This window comes from Strigops habroptila, unplaced genomic scaffold (genome assembly GCF_004027225.2).
Source record: "Strigops habroptila isolate Jane unplaced genomic scaffold, bStrHab1.2.pri NW_022045634.1_ctg1, whole genome shotgun sequence".
Classification (NCBI taxonomy): domain Eukaryota; kingdom Metazoa; phylum Chordata; class Aves; order Psittaciformes; family Psittacidae; genus Strigops; species Strigops habroptila.
The window spans coordinates 246,486-262,851 of NW_022651110.1; the positions used below are offsets into that span (position 1 = coordinate 246,486).

The 16,366-nt window shown below is 50.4% G+C and overlaps 1 protein-coding gene and 1 long non-coding RNA gene across 5 annotated transcripts; one reads left to right on the forward strand and one right to left on the reverse strand.

The window, feature by feature from the left end:
- Positions 1–574: 574 nt before the first annotated feature.
- Positions 575–15,523, reverse strand: LOC115603388 (GEM-interacting protein-like). Of its 4 annotated transcripts, XM_030475210.1 has the most exons (21): positions 15,235–15,523; positions 14,071–14,208; positions 8,204–8,297; positions 8,047–8,114; positions 8,006–8,012; positions 7,884–7,948; positions 6,501–6,626; positions 6,166–6,230; positions 5,569–5,679; positions 5,233–5,313; positions 4,506–4,679; positions 4,267–4,404; positions 3,658–3,848; positions 3,462–3,568; positions 2,885–2,971; positions 2,661–2,759; positions 2,436–2,575; positions 1,983–2,171; positions 1,769–1,906; positions 1,471–1,667; positions 575–966 (listed from the first exon to the last, which is right to left on the reverse strand). In XM_030475210.1, exons 1-21 carry the CDS (start codon positions 15,476–15,478, stop codon positions 627–629), a joined length of 2,799 nt encoding a protein of 932 aa, XP_030331070.1. In that variant the 5' UTR covers positions 15,479–15,523; the 3' UTR covers positions 575–626. The 4 variants fall into 4 exon arrangements, with proteins under 4 accessions (XP_030331070.1, XP_030331071.1, XP_030331072.1 ...); XM_030475211.1 differs by lacking the exon at positions 8,006–8,012 and having other exon boundaries at positions 7,884–7,947; positions 8,048–8,114; XM_030475212.1 differs by lacking the exons at positions 14,071–14,208; positions 15,235–15,523 and adding an exon at positions 13,285–13,537.
- LOC115603415 lies at positions 6,633–7,684 on the forward strand. Its single transcript, XR_003989866.1, has 2 exons — positions 6,633–6,814; positions 7,637–7,684. It is a non-coding gene; the product is annotated as an uncharacterized LOC115603415 (long non-coding RNA).
- Positions 15,524–16,366: the final 843 nt, after the last annotated feature.

Sequence of the window (16,366 nt, forward strand, 5' to 3'; positions counted from 1 at the left end):
GTCACTGCAGACAGAGTCTTGCACAGAAGCATCCACAACTCCAAAGCAGGAGGCAGAGAGTCCCCAAATGCAGATCTCGCTGCCTTTTCCTTAACTTTAGGAAAGGAATTTCCCCTTTCCTGCTCACCAAACAAGTGTGGAAAGGAAAAACCCAGCCATGTCCCAGCCCAGGGATGCTGTGCCCATTTGTGGCTTTAAAGTGCAGTGAACTAGGTTGTGAGGAAAGAGCTGTGAAACTTGGGAAGAACATGGGACACTCAATGGCAGCAGGAGGAAAAGCAGGGTCTGTGGTCACTGCTCAGGGATGCAGCAGAGCCCTGTGGGGCTGTACTGTGGGATCTGCTGGCTCTTCAGTGCACAAGGCTGCTTCCAAAGTTATGGAACTGTTTACAGGGAGAACCAGCAACTTAGTATGGAAAACCCCACAGTTCTTCAGAGCAAAACCACCATCCAGAATGGTTTGAGAAGCTGCTGAGTGACCTGTAGCTTATAACATGTGTTCTTTGTCTCCTACTCCATGTGCAACAAGCTCTCTGCTCCTTCCCCTTGGAATAACCCTCGGCTAGGAAACAGGTTTGTTATGTGTGAAAGAAGTTCTCTTTAATTACTAGTCCACTTCCCTGCCTCTACAGCAGGGTCAGTAAGCCCAACTCGGTGTCTGGGAGCTCTACCTCTACGCTTATGCTCTGGGCTGTGTTTGGGCTCTGAGGTCCTTCATCCTTCTCTGTTGCTGCTTCTTGCGCAGGATTGTCACATCCCAGGGTTAAGGATGAGGGCAGCTCATCCATCCCAAACACCCTCTCGTAGTTCTGAATGAGAAACTCCACAAGCTGGGCTTGATACCCAGAGTCAACCAGGCAGGACATGGAGACATCGCTCCCTGTGCCGGGCCGCATCAGGGTTGGCCCAAACACTATGCCCAGGTTGTTTGGGGACATCTTGTTCTCTTTGTAGTTCTCTGCCACCCTGGGAAGGGAAACAGGACTGTTAGGGGCTTCCCAGCTCTCAACCCGAATGCACTGAGCACACATGGAATGCACCAAATCCCCATTTCCTAGGAGAAGGAAACCCATCTCTTATGGGAACAGAAGAAACCCAGGAGCTGCCTGGATCTGGCTGGATGGTGCAGCCCTGCTGAGAGTGGCTGTTGCTTGTGACCTGTGTTCAGAGGTGGGTGAAAGAGAGCTTGGTTCATCTTAGTCTTTGACCTCTTGCTCTCCACTTGATGAAGTGTTATCACTAAGGACCTTCTGGTCCTTCTTGGTCATTAAGACTGTAAGATGGTCTTTCCCGTGGATTAATGTTTTACCCTCCTCAACTGCCCGCTTGGCTCTCTGAGGTCAAGGAAGCCCAAACACTCTTCTCATACACATGTGGTGCTGAGCTCACTGCTCCTCTGGCAGCGAGGCCTCAGCAGGGATCTCCTAGGGTCGGACCTGGTGCTGAGCAGTGCGACAACCACCTCCTCACCTGTACAAGTGGGCTATAAGGTGCCGCAGAGTGTTGTAGTTACTCCCAGGCAGTTTGCTCAACAAGTCCTTCATGCTCTGAATGGGCTTTGAAGGGAAGGCTGCCCAGTCCACCTTTTCCTCCATGGGTTTTTGAAGGTCTTTGGCCAGTGTCATGAGCTCGTTGTAGAGGTGGGACAGCAGCACCGGGGCCGAAAGCTGCGGCGAGAGGGGAGGAAAGCAGCACATTACTTCATCCCTGCACCAAGGGCTGTGGTCGGCTGGGACTTGCCCTCCTGGCAGAGGTTTGGGATACCCACTTCCTTCAGGAAATGCTTCAGGACCCCAGTGATATCGTGGGGGGAGTGCTCAGAGAGCTCCACCAGGCTCCGTCCATTCTCGAATGCCTGGCACAGCTTTTCCACCCGGGCTTTGGACCCGCTGATCCGGTAGATGCCCTGCGTGGTCCAGAGTGGGAAAGGTCAGGAGGTTTGGATGCAGAGGAGACCAAAGCAAGGATAACTGCCTCCTCACCTGCACCCCCAGGGCACGGGCTTCGATCTCGGAGGTGCATTTCACCACGATGAAGGGAACCTCCTCTGGGAAGTCTCGAGGGACCTGTGTGAAGTCAATCCCAAACAGAGGTACCCGGTTGGGCAGCTTCTTGTGGCCGCAGGTGATGAGCAGGTTCTCAAGACACTTCTTGTGGCAGGCCAGGCAGCACTGAAACGGCAGAACCACCCCAGGTTATGGTCTGGTGGTGGTCCAGCAGTGGCTGAACTTGAAGGACTTCTTCTGTCCCCTCAACCACCAAAGTCCCACCAACCCCAAGAGGGTTGTTTCAGGCAAGTGACAGTTGGTGGCTTATGTTCCTCATGTAAATCAGAGGGAGGAGAAGCACGAGAACTTGGCGGAGGGGCCCCTCAGCCCTTCGGTGAGACGCTGGTCACCTCAGGCTCCAAAACAGTGGTATCTTCTAGCCCTCACCTCCTCACACTCGAAGCCACTGACCATGAAGTTGTCACAGTCCCTGCACTTGGATGGACCCCGCAGCTTGCGGAGCCGGTGGGTCTGTGCCGCGCTGGAGAGTGGGATGTTCCTCACCTGCTGCTGGGATGTGCCGTTTTCTGTGGAAACAGCATGGAAGTGTGAAGAGGAACTGATCCATGAGCATGGGTTCCATCTCCTGAGTCACATCCGGGTGGAACTCACCGTTTTCCAAGGCTTGCAAGGAATCTCTCTCTTCAAAATCATCCGAGGAGGACACGGTGCTGGTGGATGGAGCTTTCAACAGTTTCCTGCTAGAGTTTCCTTAAGGAGACAGAAAACATGAACTGTTCTCATCCTCATGATGCCCAACATGGGTCAGTGTAGAGTTTATTTCCTCCTGGTTTAGGGTTTTGAACAATATCAGGCAGGATTTCTGTGGCTCTCACCTGGGCTGGAATTGGGAGAGTCCAAAGACCGGGATTCACAGCTCCCACCGAGGCTTTCCGTGTCACTGCAGAGGGATTTGGTCATACCTGCAAAAATGGAGACTGTGCCAGGAGTCTTGGGATCCTTCAGCGAGGGGCTGAGGTCCCAACCAAGCTCCCAAGAAAATCCATGAATACTTGTCCATGTTTTCTCCCAGTCAAAGCAAAGCCTTAGACACTGCCCTAAGAATGTGAGAACCTCTCCCACCTCTTTGGCTACTAATCTAAACCTAACTGCAGTGAAAAGGGGTGATGGGTTCAAACTAAACCAGGGGAAGTTCAGGTTGGATGTAAGGAAGAAGTTCTTCCCTGTGAGGGTGCTGAGGCGCTGGCACAAGTTGCCCAAAGAAGTGGTAGATGCTCCATCCCTGGCAGTGTTCAAGGCCAGGGTGGACAGAGCCTGGGGTGACATGGTCTGGTGTGAGGTGTCCCTGCCCATGGCAGGGGGTTGGAACTGGATGATCTTAAGGTCCTTCCCAACCCAACCCATTCTATGACTGGAGAGCAAGTTGGGTTGTCTCCACTAAAATCAACCTACTCTGTTCCTCGTTCCGGGATGGATCTTCTGGCGTGCTCACATCCTTTGCTGCGGAGGAAGGTCCTGTGCAGTGCAATGCCATCTTCTTTTTGCCACTGGGAGGGGACCTGGGAAGTGGTTGTAGACAAGTGTGCGCTATGTGTTTCTGACCTTTCTGCTGGGATGTACGCTTTCTGCTTTCTTCTTTGCTTTCTACCTTTGTCCTCCAGAAGCAAGTGGCTCGAATTCAAACACCTCCATATGAATGTCTTTCTTCTGCAGAGCCTGGATGAACTCCAGGTACTTCTTGCCTGCTTTGTATGGCTTGCAGACCTCAGCCAGATACTGATATCTCACTGGGATCTGTTCTGATTGAGCCAGCCGCTGCTTGAACATCCTTAAAGTGACCTTACAATGGAAAGAAAACCAAAACCCCCCCTTTACTAGTCAAAGTCCAGGTGCTTTTTCCTCCCTGAACCTCACAGTCATTCACCAGCCTTTAGTTTTTCATCACCCAAACTCAGCTACCTGCACTTCTGCAGATGGAAATGACTTCTCACTGCTGCTTGTTCCAGGATTTTCCCCCACCCAGACTTTTCCTATGGATACCTCTGTCCTCAGAGCAGTACTAATTGCAAATGTCATTATACAGCTGAGACTTGTTGGTAGCAAAACAATGTCCTGAGCATTCCCCTGATTTCTACTGCTTTAGAATGGTCACTTAGAAGGTGGTTCAACAGAGAAATGGTGAAGATCTTAAAAGGTCTTATCTCAAACAGCAGCTTCCCTGGAATGGGGATTACAGGAGAAATAAACCTCCACATACCCACGTCAGCACCTCATCCCCTTGGAAAATGAGCTTCCGGATGTGGGAGACGATCCGTGCTCGCACCTTCTCCAGTTCTTGTCTCCGAAAGTTGGCCTCACTGATGCACATCTTGTACAAAGCTTCTGTTTCCTGAACCTGTGCGGGACCAGCAGCAGAGCAAAGGAAGAGGAAGTCACCAGGACGGCTGGGAAGATGCCACCACGCAGCACATGGGATGGGTGAGCTGGACTCATCACCTTGGCTTGGGCCTCCTCGCAGGAGCGGCGGCGCTTCTCCAGCTGCTTGTTGGCGCTGGCCGTGCTCTGGTGTTCATCCTCTGCTTTGGCACTCAAGAGCTTCGCTTTCTCCAGCTCCTCACAGCGCTGGAAGTACTGCAGGCGGGCCTTGCGCAGGGATGACAGGGCTTCGTTCTCCAATAGGAAAAGGAATGGGTTTAGGAAGCCCAAGTTCCAAGAATGAACAAGGCACAGCAGTGCTCTGCTGAGGAGGAAAGTGCCTGGCTCTTGGTTCAAATGGATGCTACCATTCACATGGACATCAGTGTTCTTTGTACCCCTCCTCCCAAAGCTCCTAAGGGAGCTCCTGCGTTTCCTCTGCTGCTGAGTAGAGCCCCAGCAGTCCTGGATCACCTTCCACAGGGTGCCCAGCAGGAAATCCTGGAGCAAAGGGCTGCTGCTGAGGTGCTGGGTTTTAGTGGGGGGTCACAGGCACTGAGCCCTTGCAACTGGAGCCAGCCCAGTGCCAGCCTGTGCAAAGCCAAGGTGCATCCTTGCTCTGCATTTGGCAGGAGGGGATGGGATGCAGCAGGATGGCACAGGAATGCTGCCAGCATTCCCCCCTTGTACTCTTTAAAACTACTTCTCAATAGCTGGATGCATATTACGTTATTTAGTTACTGCTTGTTCATGTCAGTGTTTGGAGCCCTGACTGGCATCAAGTCAGGCCCATTCCCTGGCCTCTTACCATCCTCTTTTGCTCCTTTGTCCATTGATCCTTAAATTCTTTCCTCCATTTCTCAATTTCATTCTTCTTGGCTGACAGAGGCTGCAGGGGAAGAATAGTGAGGATGGGAACAGGTCCTCATGAGGCAGGAAAAGGTATCTCACAGACAAGGGCATGACATTAGGAAACAACCCTTGTGAGATGCCTCTTTCTCCCTTAAAATCAGTGTGTTTCATTCCCTTCTTTCCTTATCCCCTTCACCACCTCAGACCAGGAAAAACCGCTTCATCAGGTCTCTGGGATGCTCCCATGTAATCTTCCAGCAAATCTGTCTAATCCATGGAGAAAATACAGCACCTGGTAGAATTCCTTCTGCTGGAGCAGTCCTGCAGTCTCAGCCGCTGAATTCCCAACCTTTATGTCATGTTCCAGGACCATTTGATAGAGCTCCCAGAGAGGCATGTTGTGCTGCAGAAACCCAAAAAGCACCTTTGAGCTGGTGGATAACCAGCCAATGGAAGAAGAAAGGATTGTTCCCACACTGGGAAGTTTAGGAATGGTTTTGGACGTATGTTTCTTGTAGGGCTTTAGCTGGAATCTACAAGCAATTCATGTGTGCAGAGAGCCTCACGTTTGCTCTGCTCCTCCTCCTCCAAAGGGAACCCACCCAGGAAGCAGGAATATTGTGGGGGATTATAGTGATAGGACAAGGGGTGATGGGTTCAAATTGAAACTGGAGAAGTTCAGTTGGAGATAAGGAAGAAGTTCTTCCCTGTGAGGGTGGTGGGACACTGGCACAGGTTGCCCAAAGAAGTGATAAATGCTCCATCCCTGGCAGTGTTCAGAGCCTTGGGTGACATGGTCTAGTGTGAGGTGTCCCTGCCCATGGCAGGGGGTTGGAACTGGATGATCTTAAGGTCCTTTCCAACCCCACCATTCTCTGAGGACCCATACCTGTTGGAAGATGGCACTTTGTCCTGACTCTGCGATCTTCACAATCCCTTTGGCAAACTCTGTCTCTGTAAAAGGCCAGAGTGGATTAGGCACCAGATTCATGGTGGCAGAGGTGGCTTTGGCAAAGCCAGAGGTCATTGCAGTCAAATAGGATCATTCAGGGAAGAAGAAATGCTGGCTCCTTGTCTTTCTGATCAAAAGCAGTAAAAGGGGTGAGTGTTGGGCCAGTTTCTCACTATGTTTTGCTTGTAACTGTGTGTTCTTGGCCGTGATCTTTTAAATAGGAGCTATTGAAAGTTGCTCTGACTTCCAGCAGGTTCCGTGCATGGACTCACCGTAACTCAGACGCTTTTCAATCCAGCTGAGCAGCTCCTTGACATATTTACACCACGTCTTGGCGTATTGGAGGGCTGCATCGATGCCACCTTCACATTTCAGCAGCATTTCATCTGCCTCCTGAACTGCAACAGAATAAAACCAGGGTCAGAACGGCTCTGGCTGAGAGGCAGAGGCTGCCCCAGGGGTTGGAGGCTTGAGGTGGGGCTGGGAAATACTTGGTAACAGTCCTAAAAGATCTTTCACTGAACAAACATCATCAAGATCTACTCCACTTCCATGCATCCTGCCTACGGAAGCACACAAGTTCCAGGTAATTCAGACGTGTCTATTCCTCTGCCCTCCATTCTGAATGAAATTTCCAGATTAAAGTTTGGAAATCCAAAAGGGAAGGAGCTACTGGGTTGCTGGGGAGTTGCAGGAAGTATTCCTGTTCCGTAGTGAAACCTACTGCAGACTCAGCACACTGCAGTGAGCAACTCTACACACATTTCAAGCTGAAATGTATGGAGCCAGGCTGAGAACATTGGGGCTGTTCAGCCTGGAGAAGAGAAGCTGCGTGGAGACATCAGAGCAGCTTCCAGTGTCTGAAGGGGGCTACAAGGGTGCTGGAGAGGGACCTTCAGCAGGGACTGGAGTGACAAGACAAGAGGTGATGGGTTTAAACTGAAACAGGGGAAGTTCAGGTTGGATCTAAGAAAGAAGTTCTTTACTGTGAGGGTGCTGAGGCGCTGGCACAGGGTGCCCAGAGAAGTGGTAAATGCTCCATCCCTGGCAGTGTTCAAGGCCAGGTTGGACAGAGCCTTGGGCAACATGGTCTGGTGTGAGGTGTCCCTGCCCATGGCACAGGGGTTGGAACTGGATGATCTTAAGGTCCTTTCCAACCCAAACCATTCCATGATGCTATGAAATCTGTGAGAAAGCAGCTTAGAAACTGAGGTTTGGTTTTCTTCACAGTGTCTTTCTGTGAAGAACCCCCAAGTCTCTGTTGCATTTCAGGATGCCAACGAAAAGAACGGGTGAGAATCCTCCCAGTGGGTACCAAAGTGCTTCAGAGCATCCAAAGTTTCCCTGGGTAGAGCTTTCCTGTGCTTAAAACCATTACACCTTTGGGAATTGATGACTTGATATTTAGGAATCAAGACCTGGTGAGAAGCTCCTCAATGAGACATTCATGGCTGAAGACAGGAAGATCTGCTGGAGGAAGCAGCATGCTGCTGAGCTCAAACAGCATCTCCACCCTTGCTGGGCATCAGGCTGAGCTCAGCCAAGGACTGGTGACAGCGGAGACACCAGCACGATCCATCTGTGTCATCAGGAGCTGCCAGGTAATGAACTAGGAGTTTAATGCCCCCTATTTGGGTTTCAGTTCACACTGTTACCTGTTAGGTCTGCCTGTGGTGGCGTCTCTGAGCTGGTTTTGCTCTTGCAGAAGCTTTCACTCAACTGGGGGGGGAAAGAGACGGAAATAAAAGAGGAAAATGGGAAAAGACCAAAGTTTTCAGGAATGTGGAGGGTTTCTTTAATAACACAGATCTTTGCCTACCTCTGTGTCTGTGCTCGGGTCTGTGTTGTCAGTGCTGTCAGTGTCACCAATGAACATATCAACTGTCCTGTATAATGGGGAGAAAAAAGGAAGCACTGAAAGAAACTGAGGTTCCAAAGAGGCAGGAAAGTGGCCGAGCCCCGTTGCTCTACATACGCATTTCCAATAGAGATCTCGATGGCATCCAGGCTGCGGAATATCTCACTGTACCGATGCCGGCTTTCAGGTGTCCTCTCCTGATGGCTGAGACCTGGAGATGGAGACAGATCATCTCACTGAAACACCTGACCTGAAGCTCCCTGACGTAAGCAGGATGGTTGGTAAGAGACGCAGGGGAGCATGGCTGAGCCCTGTACGGACTCACGGGGAATCATAGAATCCATGAGTCACAGACTGGTTTGGGTTAGAAGAGACCTTAAGATCATCCTTTGTGATTAAGATAAGATGATATTAAGGTCTTTTCCAGCCCAAACCATTCTACGATCCACTTCCAACCCCCTGCCACAGGCAGGGACACCTTCCACTAGAGCAGGTTGCTCCAAGCCCCTGTGTCCAACCTGGCCTTGAACACTGCCAGGGATGGGGCAGCCACAGCTTCTCTGGGCACCCTGTGCCAGCGCCTCAGCACCCTCACAGGGAAGAGCTTCTGCCCAAGAGCTCATCTCAATCTCCCCTCTGGCAGGTTAAAGCCATTCCCCTTGGCCTGTCCCTCCATCCCTTGTCCAAAGCCCCTCTCCAGGTTTCCTGGAGCCCCTTTAGGCACTGGAGCTGCTCTAAGGTCTCCCCTTCAGGAGCCTTCTCTTCTCCAGGCTGCCCCAGCCCAGCTCTCTCAGCCTGGCTCCAGAGCAGAGCTGCTCCAGCCCTCGCAGCATCCTTATGGGACCCTTTCTCAATGTCACACATGCTTATTTATGGCAATAAGCTACATTACAGAATCCTGCATCACACTCAAGTGCCCAGCAGGACAAATACTGGATGTGCAAAACATTAACTGGGCTGGTCCCCACTTGAGGGACAATGTGCTCCTGCCCTGATGTCTAAGGTCTGAGGCTGTTCTGGCCATGGTTGCACACGTAGCAGGCTGAAGGTGAGCGTATGCATCTGATGTGGGGTTAGTGGTGCTGTTAATCTCACTTCCCACTGCCTCATGCACTTGCCACTGAGGCCTGAGACTAAACTGACTCAGGCTGAAAGTTCAGGCTGGGGGTGGGGGTGGATGCAAAAAAGGGAAACCATTTAAAAACATGAAACTGGGCACAATTGGTAACAGCAAAAAGCAAATTTTGCTGCTCTTTGTCCTTTTGACATTCCAGGAAACAGGATGTGGTTGACCCAAATCTAGAGTTGCTTCACTTATAGTTGAGTTTTGACAGTAAGTGCTTGTAAAGTTTGCTCGAATGCTATATCAGACAATGAAAAGAAAGGATTGGAAGGGAGAACACATTCCCCATCCTTCTTTTACTTCTATTAGGGATTTTGTTCCATGGAGCTCCTTGTTTGGTGTCCAACACGAGTGTTCTCTGGCAGTCATACAGTTACAGCAGCCAAGCCATGAACATCAGCTTAAAACTAAAAAGAACTGGGAAGAAGGTGGGACACTGAAGCCACCCCTTTACTCACAGTCAGCATTGAGCAGCGTGGGCCAGATGCTGTGTTCCCTTCTGCATCAGGAAGTGAGCTGGGAACACTCCCCCTTAACTTGCCTTTGCTGGGCACATAATCCAGGTTTATGCTGGACTTGTTCCTTAAAAGTCTTCTGAACCTTTTACTCCAAAGTGACCGCTCTGCACGTGTGTGAAGGCCACTGAGGCCTGAAGGAGCTGCAAGGAATCAGCTGGGATGGCCTGTCGCACTTGAAAGCCCCCGTGGTGCTAACAGAGAACTGCAAACTGAACCCAGCACCTACTTAATGGTGATAAATCAACATTTCACACCCAGTGGGTGACATGAGACGGTTCAAGGCAGCTTCCAAACATCTCATCCTGGCTCTTCTGTAAGAGACACAAGTGGTTCGTAACCCAAGACGTAACAAACCCAAGATGTAGTAAATCCAAGACCTAATTCAATGTGAACCCGAACTACTCTTGTTGCTTAGTGTGAGCAGATGCCAGCTTTAACTTCTCTTGTTTACCACCAGCAGAGGATTGTACAACAGGAAGAAGTGACTCAACTTGAGCAGTGCTGGCGATGAGCAAAGCAACACGTTCTGCTGTGAGCAAGAACCGCAGGTTGTCACAAGCATTTTGTTTCCTCTCAAGAAGAGAAGGATATAGGCAATACTATAAATACATTGGACATAAGATTTCTTGCCCTTGCTGATGTCCATAAACTAACCTTTCAGACACTGAGGAAAGCCTTTTGCCTGGACCCACGAGGATTAGGTAGCAGAGCATCCGCTGTGGCGCTGGGATATGGGACCACAGGCTTGGAGAGACTCTGCCTCAGTCCTTCGTCCATTCACTGTGACTCTGCAGCCTTACTTACAAATGGCCCCTTCAGTTTAAAACCAGTTATCTTATTGGAAAGCTGATCTAGAAACTAACTCTTCCGTAGATTAAAACCCATCCGTGTTTCCTGAAGGACATAAGAAGTGTGTCCTTCTTATCTTAGATAACTCCAGCAGAAACCCCTTCCAGGGTTGGCACTACACTTGCATCCTCTCCTGGAAAGCTCACTGCTCTTCTCTACCTTTTGCCAATGTCACAGAGAGAACACGCTGGTCCTGTGCAGAGCATGGAGGATATTTTTAGCAGGAGAAGCTCTTGCTGTGCTGTTCAGCAGAAGCATCACTTCCCTTTCAGTTACCAAGAAATGAGGTAGATATCTAAAGCCCTGGCTCAGTGTGGCACCATTGCCCAACCTCGGTATCTCGAGCCTGTCCCCAGCAGCACCTTCCCCTTCTCTGCCCTCAGCCTTGCACGTTGCAGCACAACATCTGAATGTTTTCCACAGGGGCAGAACTCCCATTTCTGCATCAAAGGACTCACATCTCTCAGCAGTGTGTGTGGAAACCCCCTGCTTTACAACACTGTGTAAACCGAATCAGGCCAAATCAGTCCGAACATTCCCGTTGCTGGCCCCTGCTCCTGCATGAAATCCTCCCTCTTTAACTAAAAGGAGACCTCAGAGCAGCTCCCAGTGTCTGAAGGGGGCTACAAGGATTCTGGAGAGGGACCTTCATCAGGGACTGTAGCGATAGGACAAGGGGTGATGGGTTTAAACTGAAACAGGGCAAGTTCAGGTTGGAGATAAGGAGGAAGCTCTTCCCTGTGAGGGTGCTGAGGCGCTGGCACAGGGTGCCCAGAGAAGCTGTGGCTGCCCCATCCCTGGCAGTGTTCAAGGCCAGGTTGGACACAGGGGCTTGGAGCAACCTGGGCTAGTGGAAGGTGTCCCTGCCCATGGCAGGGGGTTGAGACTGGATGATCTTAAGGTCCTTTCCAACCCAAACCAGTCTGGGGTTCTATAAGATACCCCTCAGAGAGACTCTGATTCTGGCTGGCAGCAAAGGACAATGCTCCAGCTGCCTGGAACGACGTCTCTGTCTATCTGAGGAATAACAGCAGCTTTGGAACAAAACAATCCAAGTTTCTCAACAAAACCCAAGACCACTTCCCATATGTCACTCTGGTTTCTCATCTCCTCTTCCTGCTTCAGCAAGAACTGGCAAGAACTTGCATTTACAACTTGGCTCAGTCCCAACTGACAGAAAACACGAGCGAGGTCAGGTGTCTTAAGTAGCAGAACGGATTAACAAGGGGATTAATGAAACATGAAGGGGAAGGGGGGGAATTTCCACTTCATACACGGATTCATTGAAGCAGAAGCTGAGCACGCTGCAAATCGGGGGTGTCTGGCAGCAGAAACTGAGTGCAGATGTGTTAGGTTGCAAAATAAAACCAGCTTTAGAGGACAATATTAGTAAACCAGACTCATCTTGATAGGTGGCAGCCACTGACAGCTCTTAGTTACTTAAAACCCTGCTTTTTAAGTAAGAAAAGAGCAATTCTATTGAACTTCTGGCTGCTTGTTTCTTCAACATTAAGAAGAAGGAAATGCTATGGATTGAAGTGTCAGAATTCATCATAGTGAATGCTTCCAGCACTGGAAAGCAAGAAAAGGACCTTTCAAATAGCAACGGAAGGAGGAATTTCAGACACTGTATAGGGCTGTTTCTAAAGGGAGCTCAGAAACAGGTTGATGCTCTTCGGTGGGTTTATTCAATGGTCAACGCATCATCATCTCTCCCAGTGAAGTGCTGATGAGACCAAGATTGTAGGCCAACAAATCAGGCAGACTTATAGATAAGATTCTATACCTTATAGATCTTTAAATGGCCTCAGAAATGGTTCTGCTGAACACCCACGAATAAGTGCAGATATTAAATGGCCAGGCTGGAAGTCTCTGCCCTGAAAATCAGAGACGGACACGATGGGGAGTTACCCACCATGAGCTTCACATGTGAAAAGAGGACATCTGCAAGCTCTGGTACATGCAAAAGGGGAACATCGAGCTGCAGTGAGCTCTGCTCGTGCCTCTGCAATGCTGGGTGATGAGCACTCTGACATGGGCTGTGAGAATGTTGCTGGGGACACAGAAGTGCTCTGTAGGGCAGGGGTGGGCAAGAAACTCTTCTTGCAACTCAACAGCTTATGAAAGACATTGAGACATCCTTTAACTATCTCTGTGTGTGATCATGAGCTACAGAAGCTCTGTGTTAGTTAATGCCTTCTCGACTTTCAGGACAAAGACAGCACAAGACAACATGGGGCTCTGGCACAAGGGATTCATACTCTCTGGTGGTACAGAGATCTCTTAGATGCTTCGCTGGTAAGTATTACTCCAGTTCAAACTATGTTCATACTGAAGGTTTTCACCTTTGAGAACAAGGACCTAGAGACTTCTTGTCAGAAGGACTTGAGCTGATTCTGTGTCAGGAGCAGCATTAGGTACTCTCAACCTCTCCAAGAGAGAACACTGCACCTTCTGCCCCCTCAAAAAGGGGGGTTTCATCCTTCCCTCTAACATAAGCCAGTGTCCAGGACTAACACGTCATATAACTTCATCTCAGACTTAGAGAACTGAACAATCTTGTTCATGTAAACCCCTGTTAGAGGAACTTAGAGCTGTTTTCTAGCAGCCATATGTCCTACATGGTTCACAGGCTGATTCATCATCTCATGCCCCACAAGCTTACATTACAAACAGCATAAAAGGTTGTTTCAAATGCCAGCACATACCACTTGGTTCTGGGTCTCCCATAGCTGAATCCTCAGTGGTTTGGCTTGGAAGCAGCACAATCCCGAAGGACTCAGCTTTGAATCACAGCTGAAGTAAGTAAACCCCAAAGTCTTGCTCAGAGCAGATGAGAAGAAATGCTCCGGAGGTCCATGAGAGCTGCATGTGAAGAAGACCTGCCCGAAAGAGCTGGCAGAAAGTGGCTGCTGGAGCCCAATCTGCTTCCTGCAGACACTGTGCGAGGGCCCAGTGAGCAGCGCACGCTCCTTCCCTCACGCGATTTGCATAACTCGGATGTGCCTTGGCAAAGGGCACAGAGGGGATGGTTTGAGTCCTCCTGGCTTCAGTGCTTGCGGGGTTCCTACCTGAGTGCTCTCTCTGCTGCCTAAGAAACACCCTAAAGCTCCCAAATACACTGAACAAACCACTGCAAAGCTGCTAGTAGGGAAGGGAGAGGGCTCTTGGGTTAAAAGAGGTGATAGAAGGAGGGAAAGGATGAGCACCTCAGACAGGGATGGGCCAGCAGTGGTCCTTGGCAGAGCCACTGTTCCCCTTCTCTTTACTGGGAGAAGTTTAGGTTAGATATAAGGAAGAAGTTCTTTACTGTGAGGGTGCTGAGGCACTGGAATGGGTTGCCCAAGGAAGTTGGGAATGCTCCATCCCTGGTGGTGTTCAAGGCCAGGTTGGACGGGGCTTGGAGCAGCCTGGGTTGCTTGTGGCACCCGTCACCCATGAGCAGAGGGCAATAACTACAGCACTCCTTGGGTTCTCTAAGGTTATGGACTTACCATTGATGTTGGTGAGGAGTGATGCCACAGCAGCCTGGATGGCATCCCTGGGCACAGCAGGGCATGTGCTCAGGAAGGAGGAGATGGCTCGCAGCAAATCTGCCAGTTTGGCTTCAACGGAAGCTGAAATAACTTCTCCTAAGATGAAGAAAGGGAAAGATGATGATTTCTTTACGCTGAACTCACGTCAGCACCTCACAACAGGTACCACCAGCTCCTGAACCCTGGAGCTGTGCGTGAAATCTCTACTAACAAATGCTGAACCCTCCAACAGGCAGAAAACCCACACACAGCAATGGGATGGCTGTGGATATTGTGGATGCTTGGTGAGAAAACCAGTGTTGTTTGGGGCCTGTTGGAAGCAAACCCCTTGCAAAGCTCAGAGCAGCACAGTGAGGAGGCTGCTCCAGAAGCATGGCCAACCCAGCTTGTTTGGGGTAAGGCAGTCACCGTGGCCTAGAGCTGTAGCTTGTGGCCATGGGTGGGGAGACCAGGACCACAGGGAACTCTGGATGCCTCAGTGGAGAGGGTGGCTCCTGCAGGAGGCTCCTTGTTCCAGCAAGTAGTTGAAGGGGTTTTGTTGCTGCTGCTGTGCTCTGTGAGGTTTCTAGAGCCTATGATAACTGTTTTCTTCATTCTCAGTTTAGGCCTACTTACTCTCCAGCCTGGAGAGTGTCCTGCAGGTACAGAAGCTACCCTGGGAAAAAGGAGGAGAGAGATGGGGAAAAAGAAAGGCAATGCTTGGGCTCCCACCTCCACCCAGAGCATCACCAGCTCAAGCCTTTCTCTGATTTGTGACATTTGGATTCCTTCCCAGGGAGGAATCCCAGTTTTCCTAAAGGGGTCATCCTTCCTCGAGGCAGTTTAACTCCCTTGTGAGTGATTGCAGTTGCTGTCAATGACACTTGAAGTGGTTTTGCATTGCTTTTGGAGGAGACCTGGGCACTTAGATGACGAAGTGCTCTGAACTTTTGTCTATTGATGCAATTCATTACAGGAGAAGATGTTTGCATAATGAGCTACCTGTGCTGAGAGAAGCCACCCTCAGTGGGCTGAGAGCCATCTAAATCCCTTGCCTTAGATAACTCATGCAGCAAGAATGAGAGGGGATCACCTCTGCTGAACCTCATCGGTGAGCCAAGGGGCAGGTTGGAAACTACTCACCCCTGTGGAAGAGCTCACGGAGGTGCTCGAACCTCCGGTCGATGTTCCTCAGGTGGTTGGTGATGTGGAGCACCGTGAGGTCCATGTGTCCACCTCCACCTTCAGGGGCAGGGCTCTGCATGGAAGCCCAGGCAGCAGCCAGGCAGCCAGCGTCGGGCTTGGAGCCGGGCGGGAAAAGTCTCCTTGGTGATCCACCGGCATTCCAAGCGCCTCCAGTGCCATCCCAGGCTCCTGGCACGTTCATGGCGAGGTGGAGCACCCACTACACAGCGTTCCCAAGGCCAGTGGGTGAGCTGGATGCTCAGGCTATGTTTTTGGGTGCACGCCTCTGGTGGCCTGCAAGCCATGGGCATGGTTCCCTGTCGTTGGAAAGAGGAGAAGCAGCATCCTGCAAACACCACTGGAGACACAAGGCAAAACACTCCAAGAAAGATCCAAGAAGAGGAATTCTCACCCTCTCAGCACTTATTTCCTAATTCAGCAGAGTTGAAGCCAGGTTGAATTATCAGGAGTCTTCCCACCCTTTCCATGGAATGGAACCCCAAGTTTAGGAACCTTTTCCTCAGCAAGGCTTGGATATCAAACCCAAGCCCCAACTATCCATATGCAACAGTGCCGCGTTCCCATCTTGGTCTCTCTTGTTTGCCATAACATCATTTGCAAGTCAAAATGTTGGGATAGGTGAGCTGAAGGCAATCTCTTCCATCTCATTCCTTGTCTTTCCTTTGCTAAAACACAGACAGGGAAAAAGCCATCACCTCTGGTGGGAAATCCTTTGGTTTATCCAAAGCACCATATGGGGTTTGCTGGTGGAACCCAAAAGTGGGGCCATTCCCAGTGTCCTGGGCTCCAAATCCCTGCTGGTTGCCTTGTGGCTCTGCGCAGTCTGTGTGGGATGAGGTGTCTCAGGCTGTGTGGATTTTCCACATTCCTCTTGGGAGTTGTGCAATTAGTCCCTTCCCAGGCTTCCTACGGGATCAGGCCCGCCCCCTGCCCCGCTTCCATTAACCCTGTGCTGTCTGAACATGCATCAGAATTCCACATGCCTGGAATATTTTGTGTTTTACAGAGCAGCAAAGCCCTTTGCAAGGAGATGGTGGGACACAGCACAAAGGTAAAGCAGCAAAGTAAA